At 41.2% G+C, this 23,848-nt stretch overlaps 4 protein-coding genes across 9 annotated transcripts; 1 reads left to right on the forward strand and 3 right to left on the reverse strand.

The window, feature by feature from the left end:
• Nucleotides 1–1,115: 1,115 nt before the first annotated feature.
• On the reverse strand, nt 1,116–3,522 carry LOC125489565. The gene is made up of 4 exons (XM_048625686.1): nt 3,312–3,522; nt 2,956–3,074; nt 1,638–2,823; nt 1,116–1,519 (listed from the first exon to the last, which is right to left on the reverse strand). The coding sequence occupies exons 1-4, from the start codon at nt 3,520–3,522 to the stop codon at nt 1,116–1,118; spliced, it is 1,920 nt and encodes a 639-aa protein (XP_048481643.1).
• A 2,272-nt stretch (nt 3,523–5,794) lies between these two features.
• LOC105398772 (sodium-dependent phosphate transporter 1-B) lies at nt 5,795–12,333 on the reverse strand. Of its 2 annotated transcripts, none has more exons than XM_038107957.2 (10): nt 12,181–12,333; nt 10,948–11,494; nt 10,343–10,588; nt 9,727–9,909; nt 9,258–9,413; nt 8,670–9,175; nt 8,204–8,430; nt 7,684–7,869; nt 7,174–7,320; nt 5,795–6,901 (listed from the first exon to the last, which is right to left on the reverse strand). In XM_038107957.2, exons 2-10 carry the CDS (start codon nt 11,138–11,140, stop codon nt 6,811–6,813), a joined length of 1,935 nt encoding a protein of 644 aa, XP_037963885.2. In that variant the 5' UTR covers nt 11,141–11,494; nt 12,181–12,333; the 3' UTR covers nt 5,795–6,810. The 2 variants fall into 2 exon arrangements, with proteins under 2 accessions (XP_037963885.2, XP_037963884.2); XM_038107956.2 differs by having other exon boundaries at nt 12,121–12,253.
• Nucleotides 12,334–16,828: 4,495 nt separating this feature from the next.
• Nucleotides 16,829–20,175, forward strand: LOC105398704 (presenilins-associated rhomboid-like protein, mitochondrial). Of its 2 annotated transcripts, none has more exons than XM_048625979.1 (9): nt 16,829–16,998; nt 17,098–17,284; nt 17,372–17,470; nt 17,693–17,855; nt 18,036–18,131; nt 18,660–18,784; nt 19,038–19,139; nt 19,601–19,698; nt 19,851–20,175. In XM_048625979.1, the coding sequence occupies exons 1-9, from the start codon at nt 16,952–16,954 to the stop codon at nt 19,945–19,947; spliced, it is 1,014 nt and encodes a 337-aa protein (XP_048481936.1). In that variant the 5' UTR covers nt 16,829–16,951; the 3' UTR covers nt 19,948–20,175. The 2 variants fall into 2 exon arrangements, with proteins under 2 accessions (XP_048481936.1, XP_011569172.3); XM_011570870.3 differs by having other exon boundaries at nt 16,831–16,998; nt 17,372–17,500.
• LOC105398703 (S-formylglutathione hydrolase) lies at nt 20,163–22,332 on the reverse strand. 4 transcript variants are annotated; one of them, XM_038107960.2, is made up of 5 exons: nt 22,238–22,332; nt 21,502–21,722; nt 20,873–21,118; nt 20,540–20,759; nt 20,163–20,424 (listed from the first exon to the last, which is right to left on the reverse strand). In XM_038107960.2, exons 2-5 carry the CDS (start codon nt 21,714–21,716, stop codon nt 20,242–20,244), a joined length of 864 nt encoding a protein of 287 aa, XP_037963888.2. In that variant the 5' UTR covers nt 21,717–21,722; nt 22,238–22,332; the 3' UTR covers nt 20,163–20,241. The 4 variants fall into 4 exon arrangements, with proteins under 4 accessions (XP_037963888.2, XP_037963887.2, XP_048481938.1 ...); XM_038107959.2 differs by having other exon boundaries at nt 22,206–22,332; XM_048625981.1 differs by having other exon boundaries at nt 22,254–22,277.
• Between the last annotated feature and the right edge of the window lie 1,516 nt (nt 22,333–23,848).

A 23,848-nucleotide genomic window follows, 5' to 3' on the forward strand; every position in this document is an offset into this window, starting at 1 on the left:
TCCCCACGGCTTTAGTACCCAAACGAAATGAGAGAGGACTTGAGGACTTCCTACTCCTAGAAAGATTAGGGCATTCGTTGGTCTAGAAAGAAAGGTAGTAATTGGTAGACGTAACAAGCAACATTCTCAAATAGCAGTAGGTATAGTGCCACAAACTTATCTGTTCCGGTGAGAGCAAAATAAAATGATCCATATCTCATTACTTACTAATTAATTGTATATTGATATAGATTAAATGGGTTTATTAAAACCTCAAGGGCAAATTACCACTACGGGCAAACTTAAAATCTTATACACATCTTATATAGTGCCACAAACTTATCTGTTCCGGTGAGAGCGAACTAAATTGGTCCATACCTCATTACTTACTGTACTAATGAATTTCATATTGACATAGATTATATGGACCAATTTAGTTCGCTCTCACCGGAACAGATAAGTTTGTGGCACTATAGAATGAAGAAATATTAGACATTTACTTGAACTGTCACACTGTCACCGGAACAGATAAGTTTGTGGCACAGGTGGCACTATACTGCACTATACAGTATGCGACAAACGGCAAAGAAAGCTGACATGTTTCAGATCTGCCCCACCCAGACTATAGGTAGTTTTATACTGAAAATTACATAATATAGTGCGACAAAATTATCTGTTCCGTTGAGACCGAACTAAATTGATCCATATCTCATAACTTACCAATGAATTATATATTCATAATAATTCATATAGATTAGATGGGTTTATTAAAACCACAAGGCTGAATTACCACTATAGGCAAACGTAAAATCTTACAGAATCAAGAAATATTAGACATTTACGTGAGTTCTCACCGGAACAGATAAGTTTGTGGCACTATATATTCATATTATTCATATTCATTTATTGATAAATAAACATTACACGTCATTAGAATTGAGATTAAATTAATTAATTATCACATATTATAGTATTAATAAATTTCGAATAATTATGTTTAAAGAATGAATAGATAGTCAATCACATGGTTAGTAGACACACTAATAATAGGTAAGTATGTTAATTAATTATTTAAAGTCATAAAAGTAACTAGGTAAGTATATTATATTATTATTTAACACACATAGTGATATCACTTATGAGTCTAAGAATTCTTGCACAGAGTAGTACGCGTTTTTTAATAGGTGATTCTTCACGCTAATGAGGAAGCTAGTAACTCTCCTGATTTCCTTTATATTTTCAGGAAGTTTGTTAAAAATCTGGGGACCCATTACATGCAATGACTTTCCAGTTTTAGATAAGCGGCATTCAGTAGACCTTAGGTCGTTAGGTCTTCGTGAGGCGAATCTGCGATCCCCTGAAGTGAAGTCTGGGAACTCATTGGGGTTGCGCTTTACATATTTTAGGACTTCTAAAATGTAAAGGCACGGCACTGTCAGGATGCGCATGCCGATGAACAGTGGTCGCGCCGGCGCGTCGGCGGGGGCCCCGGCCACGCGGCGGACTGCTCGCTTCTGCAGTATAAATGGTTTGTTGCAGTCTGCGGACACGCCCCATAGGTCTATGCCATAAGTAAGCAAAGAGTGAAAATAGCCGTAATAGGCAGTCACCATATGCTCTTTACTTAAGGTGGCGAAATAGGGCATAGTACGCACTACCGAGTTTGGAGCACAGGGCATCTATATGCTGGCCCCACTGGAGCGCAGAGTCGACGGTGAAGCCCACGAAGCGCACGGCGGCGGCGGCCGGCAGCGGCACCCCGCCCACCACGAGCGCGGGCGCGGCCGCGTCGCCGCACGACTGCCCACGCAGGGAGAATCGCAGTACTTGGGTTTTTTCCAAATTCAACTGCATCCCATTTGCCGAAAACCATCCAGTGAGACTGTCAATGACTGATTCCAGGTTCGTGGTCAGCTCCAGGTCATCCTTACCATCTACAATCGCACAGATATCGTCGGCGTACATCAGAAATGTGGCGCGTTCCGAGATTCCTGGCAGATCGTTCATCAGGATGACAAAGAGGGTGTTACCTACGTTGGAGCCCTGCGGGACCGACCTGTCACCAACCGATAGCGGCTCGGATGATTCACCGTCCACCTCCGTCACCTGTGTTCTATTGGCTAAGAAGGATTTAAATACGTCCAGTACCTGTCCACGGACGCCATAGTGTTCCAGTTTCGCGATAATGAGGGAGTGATCGACCAGGTCGAACGCGCGCGAGAGGTCGGCGAACACGGCGGCGACGCGGCGGCGCGGGCGGCGCTCCAGGCGCGCGAGCAGCTCGCGCTGCAGGCGGCGCGCGCAGCACACGGTGGAGCGCCCCGGGCAGTACGCGTACTGCTCCGAGCAGAGCGCCTTGTTCCGGTTCAGGAAGCCCATTAGCCTGCTGCAGAGGCCTGTCTCAAATATTTTAGAGATGGCCGGTACGAGTGCGATCGGTCTGTACCGCCCCATCTCAGTTTTGCTACCCTTGCCCTTCCAGACTGGGACGACTCTTATTAATTTGAGAGCCGAAGGGTATATGCCATCGGTTGCGCTCTCATTAAAAAGTCTGCAAAGACATTCTAATATTATATCGGGCAATCTGCAAAGTAAGTCACACGGAAATCCGTAAGCATCTTTGGTTGGTTTTTTCTTAATTCGTTTTATAGTTGCCTGAATTTCGTCCACCGTGTAGGGCACGAGGAACATGGAGGAGGGCTCCGGGGGGCGGCGCGCGCGCAGCAGGGCCAGCGCGGCGGGCAGGCGCGGCCGCAGCGCCGTGTCGCGCACCACCGATATGTAGTACTCGTTGAGGCGGCACGCCAGTGAGCGCGCCGAGCCCGACGGCCCTAATACACATTTCTGTAATATTGTCAACGGATTCATAGCGGGACCCTTGCATGTCTCCGATTTTATGACAGTCCATAATGACCGTGATATGTTGGAGCTGTGAGCAATGGTTGAGTTTATGCAATCACGACGAGCCGCCCTCACCTCTTTATTAAATTTAGACTTATACTCCATGTAAAGTTCTTTAATATCATGATTTGTAGTATAGTGGTCCTTATACATTTGCAACATCTGCAAGATGTTAAACGTATTTAAAATATTTTCTGTTTTCCACGAGAAATGTTTATACGATTCAGGGACTTTTTTTATTGGACAATAATTGTGAAAAAGCTGAATGATTTCATCTATGAAGATGTTTAGATTTATATTATCAAACCGTGAGAGATCTAAGTATGGTAAGTTATCCAGAAATTTATTAATATTAGCGTCAGTTAAAATACGTTTTTTGATGTGTCTAACATTGCAAAATTTTTTTAAATATTTTATTTTAAAATAAATACCTTTATGGTCCGAGAGGTCCGAGTGTGCTGCGGAGGCGTCGGTCCTGGCGGCGTCCAGGTCAGTGTAGGCGTGGTCCAGGCACGTACTGGAGCCGCCCTGCACGCGCGTCGGGAACCGCACCCGGGAACTCAGGTTGAACTCAGATATAAGTCCAAGTAATTCACGCTTACGCGCGGACGGTACGAGTAGGTCTACGTTAAAATCACCCATTACGAGGATATTGCATGATTCATGAACTAATGAGTCCAGCGCTAGCCTCAGCTGAGACACAAAAATATCATAGTCGCCCTCTGTGCAAGAACGATAAACACACATTATTATTAAATCTATGTCGACGCACTCGATTGCTGTTATTTCGCAGTGCATTTCTACAGAGAATTTTCGAATGTCTGACCTATCTATTACATTCATACGCTTATTAACATAGATACAAACACCACCATGTTCACGGGTAGGCCGACAGTAACTAGAAACTAAGTTAAAGTTAAAAATATTGATCTTATCAATTTCACATTCTTTCATCCAGTGTTCTGATAACAATAGTATCTCACAATCATACATTGTTTGCAATAAATATTCGATTCTTGCAATTTTATTATCCAGTTTTCGGATGTTTTGGTACCAAATTCGAAGTGTCATCTCGGAAGGACTAGGGACACTCGCTGATGATGTTCCAGGAGTAGTAGTTAACGACGAAACATTCCTATTTTCGGGCCGGCGCGGCGGTGGATGGCGGTGTGGGGCATTCGTCACTTCGTCTGGAGTCGCCCCGCTGCCGCTCTTGCGAGCCGCGGGGACGTCTTTGAAACCAGTCCGTTAGCTTGACGCGCGGGGGCCATACAGTGGGCGATTTGAAGTTCGTATACAGGCTCTCGGGAATGCCAATTACAAAAGATGCATGTCTGTCTGTTTTTAGAACGCGTTTTTCAATAAAATAGTCGTCTGATTTGGCGACTTTATTCAGAAAGTGCCTAACATTATCCTCCGTTGTCTCGGGTCGGAACGACCAAGCCTGTAAATATTTTATAGTTTCGACTGTTTGGAGTTCATTATCCTCACATCCCGAACCGACAATGATGGTTTGTGGCTTTTTTTTGCGTTTGGTATTGTTAACCACTACCCAAGAGCCACCGTCATTATCATTCTGGTTAGTCGTCACCGTCGTCTTTCGTATTTGTTTACTTGAGTCATCTTCCGCTGGTTTGCTGGCCGCGGCCGCATAATTGGCCGGCGAGCGCACGGCCGGGGCTGCGGGCGTGGTGGGGGAAGCGCTCGTTGATTCTCGGCCGCTCTCGGCCCGCGTCGTGGATGACTCAGCTCCCGCCTGGCGAGTACTCGGCGATGATCTCCGCTGACTGCTTCCAGCTTTAAGCGCTGTAGCTGCTTTTAAACGCGCTTGCCGTACAAGTTTAAGCGCGGGCGCTGCAGCGGCTGGAGGCGGGGTGGACACGGATTCACAACTACCGCACTCACTAATATTGTTAATTATTTTTGATTGGGCAATTAATAGCGCATTTTGCTCACTTATTTTAGTTTCGAGAGAACTCACTTTGCTTATTAGCAATGTCACTGTTTTTTGCAGTTCACGTACTAAGTTTTCGAGCGGTTTTTGCGACATTTTGTATCGTTTTCGATAAATAACAGTAAGAGCCGATGTCACCCGTGTCGAGAGAGAGACGGAACTTTTATAGATAGGTAGATATCCAGAATACTACCCATTCTAGGACCATTGGTCATGGTAAGCACTGTATTTTATATTCCTTTTCCTACTATATGCATGTGTTGCCCGTGCTGTGTTATATTATTATTATGTAAATAGAACCAAACTTACCTTATAAAAACACACAAATCCTTGCAACGAACCACAATTCACTAGTGTAGGTAGGTACACGGCAATCTCACTAGGAACAAAATAAATAGTTTACCAATACGGATGACGCCGCGGCAGCTAACACTGAATGACTCTATTCACATCTACCTAGTTACTTATTCGTAACAAGACCGGAAAGTCCAAAATTTAAAAACATCAACTCCGGTTTACTGACTGCCATCGACTAGCGCTAGCGAGCATCTGTTAAAGCATAAAATTAACTTGTAGGTATTCAATTGTATATTTATACCGGCCGGCCTCTTATGGAAGATTAACAGCGCATCTATGTGTTAAAACAATTTGTTTTGTTTTAAACAAATCTCATATACTTACTTCATACATAAAGCATTATTAAGTTATCTTACTACATACCTACTAGTAAAATATAATCTGTACGCAGATTACTTCATAATGCATTATGTATAATGTTCGATTCCACTGAAAGCCTCATTATCATCCCGTAACGCCGTCCACTTCGGACATCGGGCCTCATACAAGAGGTCATGTACAAAATGCGGTAAAAAAAAAATACAAAGCATAAGGGTTCCTCATTTGTTCCTGTAAAAATATTAATTTATTCATTTATAATAATAAGAAAATAAAAGTCTTGGATCTGGTAACTAATTTATTCAACAATGAAGGTGCCTATAGATAGACTTCTAAGTTAACTTAGCGCCTTACTATTATAACATCAAACACACGCTCAACTATCGAGTCCTTCCAGAAACTTAACTTCTCATTCCCGGATTGTTCCATTTTCTGTCGCCCCGATAAATAGCTAATATTGTAATATTATTTTACGAAACTGTTTCATCCAACTGATTTTATTTTCTTAAAGATACCAACCGGCTAAAACCATCAATATAAAAACGCATAAAAAATATGGCATGGTTTCAAATGGCTCAAATTGCTCAGTTTTTTGTAATAAATCACTTATTACTTATGTGTAAAAATTGACGTTATAAAACATGGTCACTTAATTCGACGACCCAACATAGAAAATAAAATAAATATAAGCATTGGAACTGGCTTACAACAAAATGACTTGTGGGATGGACCTGTGATATGATGCAGCCGCTGTGCCGACGTGGAATAAGCTCATCAAGTCTTGGCATTATTATATTTTGACGGTACACCTTCGAGGCGTATATTTTGTGAGGGTATTTTCAGGCTTAGGTACCTATCAGCCGTATAAACCGCCCGTATCCTGAATCATGCCCCGTTATTAATTGCTTCTCGTTGATATGCTGGAATATACATGTGCGTTGCTTTGTACCTCAAATGCCAAAATATCTATCACTTCTTTTCTCCATATCATACGGGTGTCTGGCTCGGAAAACAAAAATATATAAAAATGATAGTAAGATAGGCCATCTCTGGTCCCGATCCATTAGTGAAAATCCTTAATGCATTTCAGAACCAACCATAAATGTAAAGATAGACAGATAGACAAAATAGTGGATATTATTTTTATTTAAGAACTACCTATTTCCTATAGCTATATTCGTTCCGAGTCCATACTTTTGCTTATGCCCTTTGAGGGCGAGGCGAAAACTGTTGCCTTTTATGCCAGCCAATAAATACTAAGGATAGAGTCCCTAAACATATAATAGTTGGTATTTAGTGAACTAAACGACGAATGTTTCTAATCCGAGCATCGTGAGAGCCGCCATGCCCGCCACCGCCGGGACCGTCACCACCCACGCGAAGATTATGTTCCTGAAACAATTTATAAATTAATGCAACTGCAACACTTTACTGTTACCGAGCTAGATTTTTATTTGGAAATGTCAAAGGTGATTCTGAAAGGGCATTCTGAAACATGCATGGCTTCTATGGACTCTTGATTAGGTACACCGCAATAATTGTGATCATTTTTACTCTACTTTCGGGGTAAAAAGACGGGCTCAGTGTGACTTTTATGACCATTCTCGTCGACACTTACGTTACTACTGACACTATATAAGAAGTAGAGTGCAGCGGCAACTGACCTGAAGAGGCTCCAGTCGACGGGCTTGTCGGAGAAGTGTCCCACGCACACCACGGAGCCCACCTTGCAGTGCGTGGTGGACACGGGCAGCCCCGCCTTGCTGGCTACCAGCACCGTCAGCGCCGCGCCCAGCTCGATCGTGAACCCTCTGTGGGAGACGGCGGTGAGTGGTGAGTGTGGATTTAGCATATTCACCTTCTTATACTTATTAATATTCAACAGTGGAATATGTACGGTACAGGTTGATGATTTAGATTCATTAGGTAATCGCGCACGGCATGGTCCTTATGTACTTACGTAAAAATCCATGCTGCGCGCGATCGGATCTCGTTGAATCATCATATTTTATTGCACAGCGTAAAGCGTAACTAAGTAGGTCAGTAAGAGACTAATCTTAAAAGCATTTTCTACCAATTTTCAGGATATTGAGAGTTAAGTTTACTGATGTGCATTTTTTGACGCCTACATATGCCTTAAAATAACATCATATATAATTAAAATCTGTGCTCACGTGTCCGGAGTGATGTTAGTCAAGTCCTCCCCAACGGTCTGTATGACGCGGCGGCCCCACAGCCACAGGCCGAGCGCGATGCCCACGCCGCCGAACACCAGGATGGCCAACGGAGTCTCCGCGCGCGCGTGCGCCCCGCCCTCCGAGTACAGCAGCCAGAGAGCCACCAGCGGGCCTATCGCGTTGCTGGAACAATAGCATGAAATTTTATACAGGGAAGTTAATCAGTGAACTACGCGAAGGCAAGTCCATATGGACATCAGCAGCTCTGTATGAGATATAGGTCCAATGTTATGAACCAGCCATCATTCCGCTAATTTAACCGGGTACACAAAGTTGCGGCGGTGTTTCGTGTTCTAGTGTTGGCATCCAGCAGCACGGCGTGTGGCTGGTCTTGTCGCCTCTACTCGAAGGATAGTAAAATATTGCCACTGAAGATTCCGGGCACGGCCGTTCGCTTCATGAACCAGCTGAACGAAATGGAGGGCTTTACCGTCTTAACAAACTTATTCCCATTTACCTCACGTCATTGCCCCCATGAGCAAAGGCCCCGAACGTGGCCGTCAGGACTTGAAGGAAGGAGAACAGCTTCAAGGTGTCTGGAGGCGGGGCGTCGGCGGGCGGCGCGGGCGGCGGCGTGGCGGCCCGGAGCAGCGGCGCCGCGCTCGAGTTGGGGGTGATGGCCGGCAGCTTCGTCGGACCGCACGCCTGGTCGATACTCCACGCGCTGCCGCTTCCTGGCATCATCTGTAAAACAACAGTCCAGTTAGATAACTATATAACGAACATAACACAGATGACTCTAGGTACTCTAATCATCTTCGTCGTGTCGATGGCAATTAAATGAAGTTTTATGTTACTTGGGAGTGCAGTTAATTGTTTTGCATTTTTTACTTCCATCGTGGTGAACTGATTCAACGTTTAATAGCGACTTGGATTAATTAAAATTCAGGCTTCATTAACAACTATTGTAGTAGGTAACCTACCTTGATCTCGGTGATGTCGTCGCACAGCAACGAGGGCGTGTCGCACTCGATCACGGGCAGCACGTGCTCGGCGACGAGGCGGTCGAACTCCGCGCGCGCGATGGTGTCGCACGAGTCGCCCAGGAAGATGTTCCGCGAGTCGTAGCTCTCGCCCATGCCCGCCAGCCCCGCCGAGTCGAAGCTCTTGCAGCAGCTGATGGTTTCATCGATGTACTTGAGCGTGTTGATCTGCGGATCCGCGTCTACCAACTGCAGCCGGGATTTGTCTGGCGGACTCAAACTGCGTGACAAGATGCTGCAATCGTCCATGGTCGCGAGCAGCGCTCGGTTGCGCGCGTTCATCTCCCGGACGCCCAGCGACACTTTGTCCGCTTCGCTCAGAGTCACCATTTCCGCGGCTTCCGCTATCACTTCAAGCACCTTACCGTCGTCGGAAACGAGAGATAGTGGTCTGTGAGGGACGCTCAGTTTACTTGAGTGCGTTGGTGTATCGGCTGGAGTTGTTTCTGCAACATAAATTGATACTATTAGATAAATCCGTAAACCATAATTTCGATGTTACAATTGTGATTGTATTTATTTACCTACCATTAGAGTGACCGAAAGTAAAGTTAACCGGCTTCTCGCCCAGCTTCCGTTGGTAGTGCGGGACGAGGAAGGCCCTCACGAGCCCCCCGATGATGGCTCCCAGCGCTATGGACCCGGCCAGCGCCGCCCACAGCGGGATCTTGTCCATGGCTAGCACTGAGATAAGACAAAAATTGGATAATTTAGGTCTAGAAATTTTGTTTTTAGTGATAATCATTGTAGATATAAAGTTAATAAGGAATTCATTTGTGAAACCCGGGCGCGGTGGTGTCATTTTACGGCGAATGTATCACCCTGACGAGCGTCGTCGGTAGGGACTTAGGGAGTCATCTTAGGCCCTTAGTTTTTTTTTTCATAAAATTTTCATTATTCAATGAGTAATGCCTTTAAAATCGGCCCGAATCTGCCTTTGCCAAACCATTCTCCAGAAATCGAACCTCAGACTACACGTTCCAGTAAACATGCTTACACTTAGGCCCGTTATGCACGACGCTCACGACATTGACGGCGACGGTGGCTCCGTAGAAGAAGGGCAGCGCGCGCAGGCCCGACTGCAGCGGCTTGGCGGAGCGCAGGATGAAGCGCCGCACCAGCCAGTACAGCACGGCAGACACCGTGCCGCTCATCGCCGGAGATATGAACCACGACGCCACTGGTAAAGGTGAGTTGGATTATTGGTATTGTATAGCGATAGGATAACAAAAATGTGTAAGTAAGTAAGTACATAAAAAAATGCTAGGATACTACCTAAATTGGTATAAAATCGTCAAGCTGCCAGTTGTCAATTGTTATCATTAGATTGTAAACATTGACGGCAGTAGTGAAGCTGCTTCCGAAGCTTGGGGCCGCGGGTTCGAATCCCGCCCAGGGAAAATATTCGTGAGATGAGCACTTTGTGTTTGCCTTGTGTCTATGGTTGTCATTTATCTATTTAATATACATATATCTATCTATGTATTTGTGTAGATATAAGCTGTCCGACATCCATATCACAGGCTCTGCCTACTTTGGGGTCGTGTGTGAGATGTCCCCAAATATTAAATATACTTACAAACAAACAAAACAACAACAACACAACCACTCACCAATAGCTCCAATCGTCGACCACCGTATGCCAACAGGTCCTTTAGCCACCAAAGTGAACCCGACAGTGGCGCCGACCACGGAGTGCGTCCCGGACACCGGCAGCCGCAGCCCCGTGGCCACGATCAGCCAGGCGGCACTGGCCACCAGGGCCGAGAGGCACCCGCAGGCTAGTAGACGCTCGCCGCCGTCCTCGTACAGAGACACGTCTAGGATGCCCTTGCGCATCGTGTCAGAGACTTTGTAGCCTGTAGGTTATATAGGGAATTAAGAATTTATAACTTAGCGATAGGGTGCGGTTTAGTTTAGTGTTTGACGGAGGAAAAGTTGTGATAGATACCTATGTGGTAGAAATTCATACGTAGATACCAACATTTCAAAGATCTACTTATGCAAAAAAACTTCACGTTAGTATTTATATCAAAATGGTGAGGGACTTCTTACCATACCCAGTGCCACACGATCTGATGAACAGGTGGTTTAATTTAACTAAGTGAAATACTTACATGAGTCGGTACTTTTAGAAAAGAAAATTAAAACTATGGAACCTCGGCTTTGGCCATAAGACTTGAAAAAAGGGAACGAATTTAGTATAGCTTTGACTTACCAATAAGCACAGCTCCGGCGATCTCGAAGATGGTAGCGAGGACGCAGGCCTGCGTGAGCGTGAGCACCTTGGAGCCAACGCTGGTGCCGAACGAGTTGGCCACATCGTTGGCGCCAATACCGAACGCGAGGATGAACGCCACCACAAACCCCACCACCACCAGCCACACCAAGTCCTCGCTGTAGGGCAGCATCGCCACTGATACCCACTCCTGACCTCACCACGCCCCCATTTAACAACACCTACCCTTCATTACCCTAACCGGTGCAAGCTTGGCTCACACATCAACGCTTTAAGCACGACTAACTTTAAACAATCCTCAGGGAAACTCCGCTCCGAGATAACGCTCCATATAAAAATAATTTAGCTACTGAAACTTAAATGAAACTGACCGTTACGGTTTACTTTAAAAGTTGTGACAATTAAACGTGAAAATTATTTGTAACTTTATATGGAACGTAAGATTTAATTGGGGGTCACAACGCCCGATATTTAAAATCTCTTCCAAGGAAGTTGTGGTGATATCGAAGAATTAGCTTCAACATTTCTGAAACAAAGGAAAGTAGTGGGTCATAGAGGGCTCCTATAATAAATTACAATTGGAAATGCACGGTAAAAGGTCCTTATGAGTCATAAGTTATGACTATAATGAGCGTTCGATGTGGTAGTTCTTATCCAAGACAGAGGTTCTTCTTATCTTGTCTTATGTAAGTATGTGTGTACTTATGTATATTTAATAAAATCTTGATCTCCAATGTAATAAATAATGATGATGATTGATAAGATGAACAGTGATACCTACTTGAGTTATCATTTAACATTACCATAACACCTCATTCACTTTTACTAGTGAGAACTGAGAAGCTAGTGAGTGGTGAAATTTCAGTGGCATCGTTGATGGGGTGTCAATCCGGTTTAGCAACAACGTGGACCCTCGCATCAGTCACATGGTCCCCTATATATTGATTTCCAGGACGCCATTTTTCTATACCCACGAGAATATAACGAACGATTCCTTAAAAAAAACTTTTTTTTTTCTAACTAGAACAGCACTAATATTCAATTAGCCCTAATTTTTCAGCTTCAGAGTCTTCCGACAAAAATTTCCACTTGCGTCACATTTTCCATGCCTGCCAAGAGTTTAATGAATACAAGGAGCCCTATTGAGCTTACCGCTAATGAGACGACGTTAAAAATAAAACCACTCGTTAGTGAAATTAAGTGGTGACTTACTTTTGGTTAATGTGGGATTTTATTCTCCTCTACGTCAAGAAAGCGGGGAGTGCCGTTGAAGCGGGCTGTTTGAGCTTAGGCGCCTCGGGGCGGCTACAGACGGACTGAAGTCTGCAGGCGGCAGGCCGGCTCGCGGGGAGCAGGAGGGGTCCTGAATGACGCATGCGCGGGGCGGGGGGCCGGCGGCGGCGGCGGCGGCGGCGCGCGAGGCCGAGGGGACTCGCAGGACACAAAACCCTCTCAACCTAACTACCCCTTTGTACGCTATAACAATACTAATCTGAACATGGATTTCAAGGTTGCGAGTTTGTGTTCAGTTTTGTTTAAGTATTTATGTAATTTATTTTTACGTATTCCTATTCCTACCTATAAAACGTAAGTTTATCATAACTATAGCATTGTCTTTATCTTCTGTCTAGTGAATGTGGTTTGGTCACATTACATTCTAAGGTATAATACATTCGCCTCCTAAAGGTAGATCCCATTAGAACGAGGGAAATTGCTATAGGTAGGTAGATAGTTAGATTCCAATAAGAACTTTCAGGTTTTTCAGGGACTAGTGCCCGATGACAATAAATGATAGGACTCGAAGAGAAGATTTCCGCTTTGTCCGATCCCTGTGATGCCTTGTGCCACCTTGTGTGTACCTTCCTTCACCTTCTTGCCATCCATCTCATGCTGAGTGCTGAGTGCAGATGCCCGCCGTAGCGTAGGTACAACAGTGCGATGTCATTATGTTTCCTGGTCGCACTATCAGTATCAGTGCTTATAAAATGACTGTGTTCCTCAACTATTGCATACAAGCATAATATACTTAATATTTATACGAGAATAGCGATTTTGACTCCTTAAAGTGTGAACTCCGAATAATAACTATTACCTATAACGGCGGCGGTACAGGAGGGTTCCTCTATCATTATATATACTGACAAAAATAGAACGAACCAGAGCTGTCGACTATCGGAACGTTTAATACAACGAGATAGAGTCGTGGCTCGCGCAGCAGCACTCCGAAACCTTGTTTTTCGTCATGTAGAGCTTCTCGTTAGAGAAGTATGAATAGTATTCTTTCGAACTCGTACGATATGATAGTCTTAACCGAAACATGGCTAATACCGGAGATAGCAATCTCAGAATTCATTGATGAAAGATACACCGTATTTAGATGCGATCGCGACCGCGCCGCGACCAACAAAGAGGACGGCGGCGGTGTTCTAGTCGCAATATTGCATGAGTTGGCACCGTCAATACCACTTACCTTTAATCATTTCAATCCATTAATCGAACACATTATTGTGCAAATACCTAGCACCAACAAAGGGCTAAATCATGTTATCAGTGTGGTTTATATTCCCCCGAACAGCTGTGATAGCATCTACATTTCACACTTAGTTACAATCACTGGAAACATTACTTCAAAACATACAAACAGATAGGTTTTTCTTATTCGGAGATTATAACCTACCTAACTTACAATGGAGCCCTAACAACAACTTAATTAATAATGGTACCTTATGTTCTAATTTCACTGTCCTCGGTCGAGAGTTACGTAACTTTCTTTTAACCCTGAATGCGTCTCAGTATAATATCTATCCCAATTCTAGTAATCACATTCTGGACCTATTAATAACAAACACAATATGCAGTACACATTTATTAGATAACCACCTACTAAGACAGAGCATTCACCATCCCCCCTTTTATACGCTAACGTCCTTAAATGCTGATAGGCCCATGAAACGTCATCGTATCAGAAAATATAACTTCTTCAAGGCTGACTACAAACTTATTAATGAAGAATTGAGTGGTATTAACTGGGACCTATGTTTGAGTAATCTCTCGGCAGATGAAGCGGTAGATGAATTTTATAACACAATTAATGGTATTGTAAAAAGGTTTGTCCCAAATAAAATTAATAGAACTAAATCCTTTCCTATCTGGTTCAATAGCACATTGATACGTTTGTTTAAAAATAAGAAAAAATCATGGTGTAGATGGAAAAAATATAAAAATATCGCTGACTATGAGCAGTTTTCTTCGTACCGAAGTGTATTCAAAAGCTCATGTAAAACTTGCTTTGAAAAGTATATTCAATCAGTCGAGGACGATATAACCAGCAATATTAAGTTCTTCTGGAAATACGTGTCTAACCGTAAGTCACGCCCGGGAATCCCATCTAACATGCAATATAATAATAATAAATCTAATGATCCCCAGCACATTTGCGAAATGTTCTCTGACTTTTTTCAATCCGTATATGAACCTTCTGATCTTAACATAAGTAATTGGACTCCATCACCACACAATTACTCTGATAATAGTACACTGTTAGCTCATATAAGTATAAGTAAATATAAAATTGAGAGAGAACTTAAATCGCTTGATACAGCCAAAGGAGCTGGTTCTGATGGTATTCCACCACATTTTTTGAAGCAAACAGCTGAACAAATATGTATACCATTATACATCATTTATAACAAATGCATATCTGAGGGCATATTTCCTAAAGTTTGGAAACTAGCTAATATTACCCCAGTTCACAAAAGTGGTAGCAGAAATAGTGTTGACCAATATCGCCCAATCTCGATATTACCAACCTTGTCAAAGCTTTTTGAGAGACTTGTACACAATGAAATATATCCAGTCCTTCATCCAATTATAATTGAGGAGCAGCATGGGTTTGTGCAAGGAAGGTCAACTACTACCAATCTATTAATTTTTACTAATACTCTTTTTCGTAACATGGATAATCGAGTTCAGACTGATGCTGTATACACTGACTTCCGGAAAGCTTTTGACAAGGTGGACCATAAAATACTATTAGAGAAAATAGCTTATAATGGCATTCGCGGAAACCTTCTTAGGTGGTTCTGTTCTTAGGTAACTAAAAGAAGCCAAAAGGTTGTTATTAATGGTTTTCAATCTGATATCATCGAGGTCACTTCTGGAGTCCCGCAGGGGTCTATTTTGGGACCACTCCTATTTATATTATTTATAAATGACCTAAAAAAATGCTTCAAAAATTCCAAATTCATAATGTACGCCGACGATCTTAAAATATTTCACAATATAAATAACATAACAGACTGTCAGCGACTTCAATCAGATTTGAACAGCTTCTCCTCATACTGCTTAGATAATAAACTACACCTTAACTTAAAAAAATGCAATATAATTCAATTTACAAAAAATAAAAATTTAATAAACTATTCCTACATATTAAACAATCAGCTACTGGATAAAGTTGACAGCCTGCGGGACCTCGGAATTCAACTTGATTCAAAATTACATCTTGATCAACATATAGAAAACATAATAAGTAAAGCTTTTAAAATGTATGGATTTGTAATGAGAGCTAGTAAAAATTTCAAACATTCTTCGACTTACATTTATTTATATAAAACACTGATAAGATCCCAATTAGAATATGCGGTTCCCATATGGAACCCATACTATGATAAATATTCTGATCTCATTGAAAATGTACAACGGAAATTTCTCCGCTCTGTACACTACAGGTGTCACCACTCCTTTCTATCATACAGAAAGCTACTAGACTTTTACAAAATACCTTTGCTTAAATCCAGGCGTACGCTTCTAGAAGCCATGACATTGTACGACATCTGTCACGGTAGGTACGATTGCTGCGAACTTATTAAGAATATTAGCTACGAGGTTCCACGTAGGGCCCAGAGACGCACGGTGCGCGCGCGCCGCCTGTTCGCCACGGTGTCTCGTAGAACCAACGCAGGTGAACGAGCCCCTCTTCACAGAATGGTTAACCAGTACAACACTACCTTTGAAGATATCGATATATTTTCAAATACTAGGGCTATGTATAGGAGGGAGGTCATGCATTGTTTAAATATCTAACTGTTTGAATAAATATGTACTTAATTTGGGTTTTGTGTATTTTAGTGTAATAACATATATATAATAGTATATCATATAATAAGTAAGTATATAATTGTTATTTATTATTTGTAATACCTTTTATATAAAAATACCTACTCGATTTGTTATTTGAGTTTAAGCATAGATTATATCGCTTTTATATAGCGGATAGTATGTTTAAGTAAGTTTTTAAGTTTAAGTTTTTTTTTTTTTTTTTTCTTTTTACGTTAGTTCTTTTTCGTAAGTCAACATTGATTGAGGAACTAGGCCTCATTTAAATTGTTATCTTTAGTAACCTGTGGACAATGTTGTGGGTTATACATTGAACCAACACTTTTCAATATCTTTAGATTCTAAGACTTAATGTATAACAGTTATTTGTCCCAAATAAATAAAATAAAAAAAATAAAAATGATGTACAGTGCCACAAACTTATCTGTTCCGGTGACAGCTCACATAAATGTTTAATATTTCTTAATTCTATAAGATTTTAAGTTTGTTCGTATTGTTAATTCGCTCTTGCGGTGTGAATAAACCAATCTAATCTTTTTTACAATATACAATTCATTAGTAAGTAATAAGATATGGATCAATTTAGTTCGGTCTCACCGGAACAGATAAGTTTGTCGCACTATACCTTCCTTGATGTAGAGTGACCCCGTGGTGCAAAATAGAAAATAGAGTAACTTTATTCAGGGAACGTCGCTCGTTTGTTCTGTGTACCTCGCTGACAGGCTGACAGATGTCAACAACAGCTGTCATGTGTCACACTGAAATCTTGACCTAGGATTTTTTGCATTTTGGATTTATTGTACAAAAGCAATGAAATATAATAATAATTATTAATGGAATAAAAGGATTAAATATCAAATTTAAAATGCTTAGTCGTCATATTTGGTGTGCAGTAGAACTAACTCACAATTGGTAAGAAATGGCTTATGTTGTGCAACGAAGTATCTTTATTCATATTTACACTTTTGTGATCATTCTTATTCGTGTACCTTCCTGTGTTCCTTATTTCAGCCACCGTCCCTTGCTGAAGCAAACCTCGAATCCGTTCTTGAGTGCCCGCATTCAGTTCAGAAATGCCTTCCACAACAGACGATCGGCGAGAAGGCCGCGCGTGGAAGAAGATCTAGGACCTTTTCATATTGAATCTGGACCACTAGACAGTAAAAGTCTCTTTCGACCTTTGCTGTTCACAGTAGGGGTGAGTTTTTACATAAGTTTAATAATAATTTAATTTGCAAATTTAACAAATGATCAGCTAAACTAATGGTACCTATATTGTTTATAGGTGTCGACTGCCAGTGTGGTGGGATGTGCAATTTGGGAATATGAAAAACTCCGCTCTCACGCAGCCTCAGTGTTCCGACGGCCCGGCAACTGGCTTAGTGTACATCAGAAAAAAATTATATCACAGTTTGTAAGATTAATCTATCATTTATTTATGGTGACTGAGGATTTCTAATAAATTCAATGATTGCAAAAAATATATACAATCCATTATACAAGTTATACTAAGTATCTTTCATATCTGTAAATAACTGACAAATTGATTACCTTTAGTTATAATCAAAACTGAACATGCTAAGTAATTGAACAAATATTTTTTCAGAAGTCTGAGCCTGGACCTATATCAAAATGGTGGTCATCATTGAAGGAAAATGAGAAAGTATTCTACCCAATATTTGCTCTCAACTGTCTAGTGTTTGCTGCATGGAGAGTGAGATCCTTACAACCAGTAATGGTCAAATATTTCTGCTCAAATCCTGCTAGCTGTAAGTGCCTCATATTTTATATTTTGTCAGAGATATGTCAACTTGTCTAAGCACTGTAATACTGGCCTGCCATTTATCATCCACATTTAACAAAGTAGGGCCATCATGAAGTGATAGCCCTACCTGTCTCTTGCACACCACTTCCATTTTGGTAAATTAAAAGCCATTTTTTAATTCCAGCTGCCAAATGCTTACCCATGGTGCTGTCAACGTTCAGCCACTATTCCCCCCTGCACTTGGCCGCCAACATGTATGTGCTGTACAGCTTCATGCCAGGTAATAATGAGTTTCTCAAATAATCAAAATGGTATTAAGGCTCTAGGTATATTATATTGCGACCGAATGGCGTAGTGGTTAGTGACCCTGACTACTGAGCCAATGGTCCCGGGTTCGATTCCCGGCTGGGGCAGATATTTGTTTAAACACAGATATTTGTTCTCAGGTCTGGATGTGCCCGTAAAATGGCAATAGGCCCACCCCCTATTACATTGGGACTAACATAACACTCTGGCGAAAAGTGGGTGCAGCAATGCACCTCTGCCTACCCCGTAAGGGAGTACATTAGTACCACTATTAAGGCTCTAGGACCTAGGTATATTATATCAAATAGGTAGTAAGGTTAGTTAATTGCTCATCAATACCAACTACCCTCGCTAACGACCGACAGCTGTATCACGTTCAAAAAGAGTTCATGCAGTGTGCATGATGCGAGCTTAAAATATAAGTATGCCTTTATAACATCAAGCCGCACTCATTTTTTTTCCTGAGTTAGTTAATAAGCAAAATCTTTTTTGTTGATTCCAGCTGCGGTGGCCACGCTCGGGAAGGAGCAGTTTGTCAGCATGTACCTGAGTGCGGGCGTCGCTAGCAGCTTCGCCAGTTTCCTCTACAAAGTTGTGTCCAAACAACCCGGGCATAGTCTTGGTGCTGTGAGTATCCCTCATGTGGTTTGATTCACTTCAGCTTTCAGCTTGAATATGAAAATATAGATTATACTGTTGGAATATCCAACATTGTCACTCAGCTCATCCAACTTATATGGTAGTTTACTCATTAATTAGTATTACTAAAGATACATACATAAAAAAATCATAACCCTCCTTTTCGATTCGCCATAGTCGGGTAAAAAAAGGATAGCACTCAAACTTTAAAATTAATATTATGTAATGACTTTAATTTCAGTCTGGCGCAATAATGGCAGTGTTGTCGTATGTGTGCGTCCAATATCCTGACACTAAACTAAGCATCATCTTCCTGCCGATGTACACATTTGCTGCTGGCTCGGTAAGTTTACGTACATATTGATGTTGATTCTGAAGGCAGAAATTCTAAATTTAGAGCTGTCAAAACCTTAATTTCTTTGTTTAAAATTCGACTCTATGATTGTTTCCGTAAATGTCATTTTATGCTAGCAAATTTTTTAGTTTGACAGCGGTAAAATTAGAATTTCTGCCTTCAGAATCGACATCATTATCTGTATTCAGTACACCACCATACCATAGAAAAGTGTAAACAAACTATTCTATTATTGACAATTTCGCATGATTTATGATGATGAAATCCCAGTGAATTGTTCATCAGAAAATTTTATATTTATACGATGAATAAAAACATTTGACTTTGACTCTGAGGAAAGTATCAGTTAGAAAAGATTTTTTCTCTATCACCTTCTAGAAATGCAAAACAATATTCAATGCAGGGTATAGAATTACTCTAATTATGGTATGTAATTATTTTATTTCCAGGCTATAAAAGTGATAATGGGCGTAGACCTGGCCGGAGTGCTATTCGGGTGGAAGTTCTTTGATCACGCCGCACATTTGGGAGGCGCTGCTTTTGGCATGTAAGTTTTCCATATTCTTTTGTTTTCCTTAATAATCTTATTTTTACTTTTTTATCCAACCATATATGCTACGTTGTCAACCAATGGATCAGGCATTGCTCATCATCATCACCAATCTACATAAAAGTAATTAAATTATTGATTTTCCTCAGTGTTTGGAGCTATTGGACGAGTCAAGAGATCTGGGGCAACCGCGACAAGTTCCTGCAGTATTACCACACAATACGAACAAACGATACTAGTAGGTAGCAATAGCTAAATTTAGCCACATTCTGAATCAAAGAATAACATTACCTACACGGAATTGCAATGTTAATTTCAAAGTTCTAATTAAATTCAAGGTTTTTAGATTCCTAATCAAATGTAAGAATGGCAGAGGGCCTACAGTGGCATTCCGTTCTTATTTACCTATTTTGTTAAACTATGACAAGATAATTTTATATAGAAAATGGATGTAATAAATGTTTAGTTGTTCAATTCCCTTTTTTTATTTACAAAAATATACAAATTTATTCATTCATTACCAGACCCGAGATGTTATTGTTAAGCTTTGAGTATTTTGGCGTGGAAGTCGAAGTGCTCCCCGATGTAGGTGGCGATGTAGTAGTAGGAGTGGTCATAGCCCTCGCGCAGGTTGAGGATGACGGGCACGCCGGCGGAGCGACACGCCGCCACCAGGTTCTCGGGCAGCAGCTGCTTGTCCGTGTAGAACTTGTCCGCACCACCCTGAACAAAACAATCAACCAATGTATAATCATTGCTATTTGACAGATGCATAAGGTGTTTTACGATGTAGAACTGTTCTAACTAGTCACTGCCTGATAGAAAAAAATATACTGACCTGGTCAATCAACAATGTAAGTGGTGGTCCATCATAATGTTTCACCAGTTCAGTGGCATCCCATTCGGCCCACTTGCTCTTGTCATCACCAAGGTAGCCGGTGAAGGCCTTCTCCCCCCATGGGCACGCACAGGGGTTGCAGATTGGGGCAAATGCACTAACTGACTTGTACAGGCCAGGGTTCCTTAGAGTTGATACTAGAGCACCATGACCACCCATACTGAAAAGATACATTTCAGTATTAAATACTTAATTCATTATTATTGGTGATAGTTAGCTATTATGGTCAGTAAGGAAACTTTCTGTCTTTCTTAAAATATATTATTATGTTACCTGTGGCCCATGATGCCAATCCTGTTGGGGTCAACTACACTACTGAAGGCTTGCAGGACTAAATCATAGAGTTCCTTGTTCAAGTAGCTTCCCATGCGGTAGTGCTTCGACCAGGGCTCCTTGGCAGCATCCAGGTAGAAGCCAGCAGAGACACCGAAGTCCCATGACTCATCATCACCTTCTATCTTCACTCCCCTTGGGGATGTGTCGGGTCCCACCACTATTATTCCATGTTCAGCAGCATACCTATGGAAGAATAAAATTTATTTATCTTTCCATTCATACTTCAAGATTGTATATTGACTAAGATACATCTGTATAGTAACATTCTTAAATAAGGGTTATCAGTTTGTTTTTATCATGTAATAATAAGTGAAATACATGAATTTAATCCAATACATTAATGTAATTTGATAACTACAACATCCAATCCTTATCACAGTGTCTTTAATACCTATAAATATCCACTCCAGAGAAAGCCATACTTTTTTTATAGATTTTTTTTTATGCCAAAAAGACCATAACTTCTGTGCTTGTAAGGCTGATAACCTTATCATATTTTTTTACATAAGATAAGTAATGTATATAGAAATTAATAGAATAATGTCCATGTAATGTATAGTACATACCTTTGAAAGCCTGATTTGGAGATGAAGTTTTGCTCTGTGCATGTGAGGCCGGAGAGGTAGAAGACCACAGGAAGCTTGCTGTCCCCACCCTCAGCTTGTGGGGGGAAATATATGGAGAAATTCATTTTGCATTTTAACTCAGAGGATTCATGAGAGTACACTTTTTGAAAACCCCCACATATTTTGTTAGATGATACTAGCTGCAGTTGATCCATGATTTCCTTTAAAATGAAGGGAAGGAATATACATGTTTATTAAATGTAAGAATAAACATATACCTAAGTACATTACCTTTAAATGATAGGTATAGGATATCCACAGAGACAGTAGAATAGAATAAGTACTACTTTATTGACTAAACAAATCTCAAATAAAAATTTATGCAGTGGATATAACGCAATAGGCGGCCTTATCGCTAAAAGCGATCACTTTCAGGCAACATTTACAGTAGTTATTATTGAATATTTACTATACATATAGGTTATATTCTGCCAAAAAATGTTCACTACTGGACATAGATCTACTCGATGAGAACTGCCGCACTCATATAGTACCTAGATAGTCCTGAATTCCTCATAAATTATTATGAGCCTACTTTTATACAAATAGCAAAATTATAAGTATAGCACACTTAAACCCACTTCTAATTTAGACTACAAATATAATTAAATAATAGCAATACAAGTACAAATTGCACAGCTTACTTGGAAAATCTTGGTGGTATTGTATTGCTTACTTTATTAAATTTCTACTTCTCTAGTTCTCTCCTCTTGGCTCCGTCCGGCTCAAAAAAAACAAGAATGACAGGTTGACAGTTGAAGGTGATGACGGGTGACATGGGTGACACTGAGCGGGCTGACATTAGTGACATTTCATCGATAAATAACACAGACTAAGATTAGTCCTTGACGGACTTAAAATAGGATTCCTTATTCTAAGTCCGATCTTTCGATCTTGAATGTCGTAGACTATGGTTGGGGTAACTGCGTTAGTAGGTACCTACCGTACCAACTGACTGTGACTAGCTTCCTACTACTTAGCTACTAGCCTAGGCAGGTAGCTATGCGTTAGCTGGATGAGAAAGACTGAGAAACAAAACGTTGCAACAGTAGTCTGCGGAAGGGCCCTATAATAATAACTGCACCTAGCTATCTTATATCTACCTGACCTGAAAGAGTTCCATGGAGGGCCTACTCTAACTTGCGGAAAACGGACCGCTGCCGTTGCCTCGCTACCAGAGATATGGTGGTTTACTTGTCTACCGATTGTATGACAGCTCCCATTCGTTCGTTTTTTGTCAAGCAGCTGGACTAGAGCTTGACATTATTATTAGGTACTCAGCACAAACACGAACAACGTATGGTCACACGGCAACGTCAAATGGTTGGCAGGGCACACTAACGTAGTGTATGTGTGCACACTAACGTTGTCTATGTGTGCATAAACGCAGAAATCGGTTTACACACCAGTAACAAACCACACACACACACACAACAGCACAAACGAGTTTGCGCGTAGGCAAACGCCCGTATACCAGCTGTGACATAAAAATATCAACCGGTAGTGTTAGTTAAATAGTTATAAAATTGAATTGTAGCAAAATTTCACTGCTTGTGTCTATATACTTCGTAGCTCAATGGCAGAATGTTAGACTCACGAAACATAGGTCGTGAGTTCGAGTCCACTGATGGTTATTTTTATTTTACTTAATTCAAATTTTGCGTTATTTAAACGGGTCCGAACGTCACGTCACGTAAAATTAATTTATTTGAAACTGACAAATGACTACAAGCTGCATAGCTGTCAACTATTTCTTTTCGGCAAAAATATATGATTCGTTCTTCATTTGAGAATTAAAACCATTCTACCCTCATACAATATGAATAAACGAAATTAGTTTTTAGTTTTAGTGACAATTCACCTCTGCGTCTGCATAGTGATTCACTTTGTGATTTGTCAATTTAATTAATTACTCTTCGCAGTCACTATGGAAAGTCTTAACTTAAACTAAACCATGTTCAAAAAGGCGGAGATAATTGTATTTATATGAACAAAATATTACAATTAGTGAAATCGCAAGACGTTTAACGGTAAGTAACATAGAATTGCAAATATTTTATTCGACTGTTAGAATATTTGTATTTGTATATGCTAAGTATTTGTTTTTTTTTGTCCTTTGTTCCCATCGAGTCACACATCAAACCTGTCACACTGTATACAGTTGGGAATTCTTCATGAAAAGTGTGCCATCTAGTCACAGTGTTACTCGATGGGAGTGTTACTCGTTGGGAATGATTTATTTCTGAATTCCAAACCAGCCGCTGTAACTGGATGGGAACATAAACTA

The sequence above is a fragment of the Plutella xylostella genome, chromosome 15 (genome assembly GCF_932276165.1).
Source record: "Plutella xylostella chromosome 15, ilPluXylo3.1, whole genome shotgun sequence".
In the NCBI taxonomy this organism is placed as follows: domain Eukaryota; kingdom Metazoa; phylum Arthropoda; class Insecta; order Lepidoptera; family Plutellidae; genus Plutella; species Plutella xylostella.

Bases quoted from the DNA above. Each gene is read 5' to 3' on its own strand.
- LOC105398704 (XM_011570870.3), top strand. From the start codon at position 16,952: ATGCTTAGTCGTCATATTTGGTGTGCAGTAGAACTAACTCACAATTG. The intron at 17,856-18,035 runs GTAAGTGCCTCA...TTTTAATTCCAG, and splicing joins CTGCTCAAATCCTGCTAGCT to CTGCCAAATGCTTACCCATG. The intron at 19,699-19,850 runs GTAAGTTTTCCA...GATTTTCCTCAG, and splicing joins GGAGGCGCTGCTTTTGGCAT to TGTTTGGAGCTATTGGACGA.
- LOC105398772 (XM_038107957.2), bottom strand. From the start codon at position 11,140: ATGCTGCCCTACAGCGAGGACTTGGTGTGGCTGGTGGTGGTGGGGTTT. The intron at 10,589-10,947 runs GTAAGTCAAAGC...TATAACCTACAG, and splicing joins CGCCGGAGCTGTGCTTATTG to GCTACAAAGTCTCTGACACG. The intron at 9,414-9,726 runs GTAAGCATGTTT...GTCTTATCTCAG, and splicing joins CGTGCATAACGGGCCTAAGT to TGCTAGCCATGGACAAGATC.
- LOC125489565 (XM_048625686.1), bottom strand. From the start codon at position 3,522: ATGGGTGATTTTAACGTAGACCTACTCGTACCGTCCGCGCGTAAGCGT. The intron at 3,075-3,311 runs GTATTTATTTTA...CGTGGAAAACAG, and splicing joins GGACCTCTCGGACCATAAAG to AAAATATTTTAAATACGTTT. The intron at 1,520-1,637 runs GTAGTGCGTACT...GCGTGTCCGCAG, and splicing joins TGCCCTGTGCTCCAAACTCG to ACTGCAACAAACCATTTATA.
- LOC105398703 (XM_048625980.1), bottom strand. From the start codon at position 22,017: ATGTCCAGTAGTGAACATTTTTTGGCAGAATATAACCTATAT. The intron at 21,723-21,975 runs GTATAGTAAATA...TTCATTTTAAAG, and splicing joins TGGCAGAATATAACCTATAT to GAAATCATGGATCAACTGCA. The intron at 20,760-20,872 runs GTAACATAATAA...GTATCTTTTCAG, and splicing joins ATTGGCATCATGGGCCACAG to TATGGGTGGTCATGGTGCTC.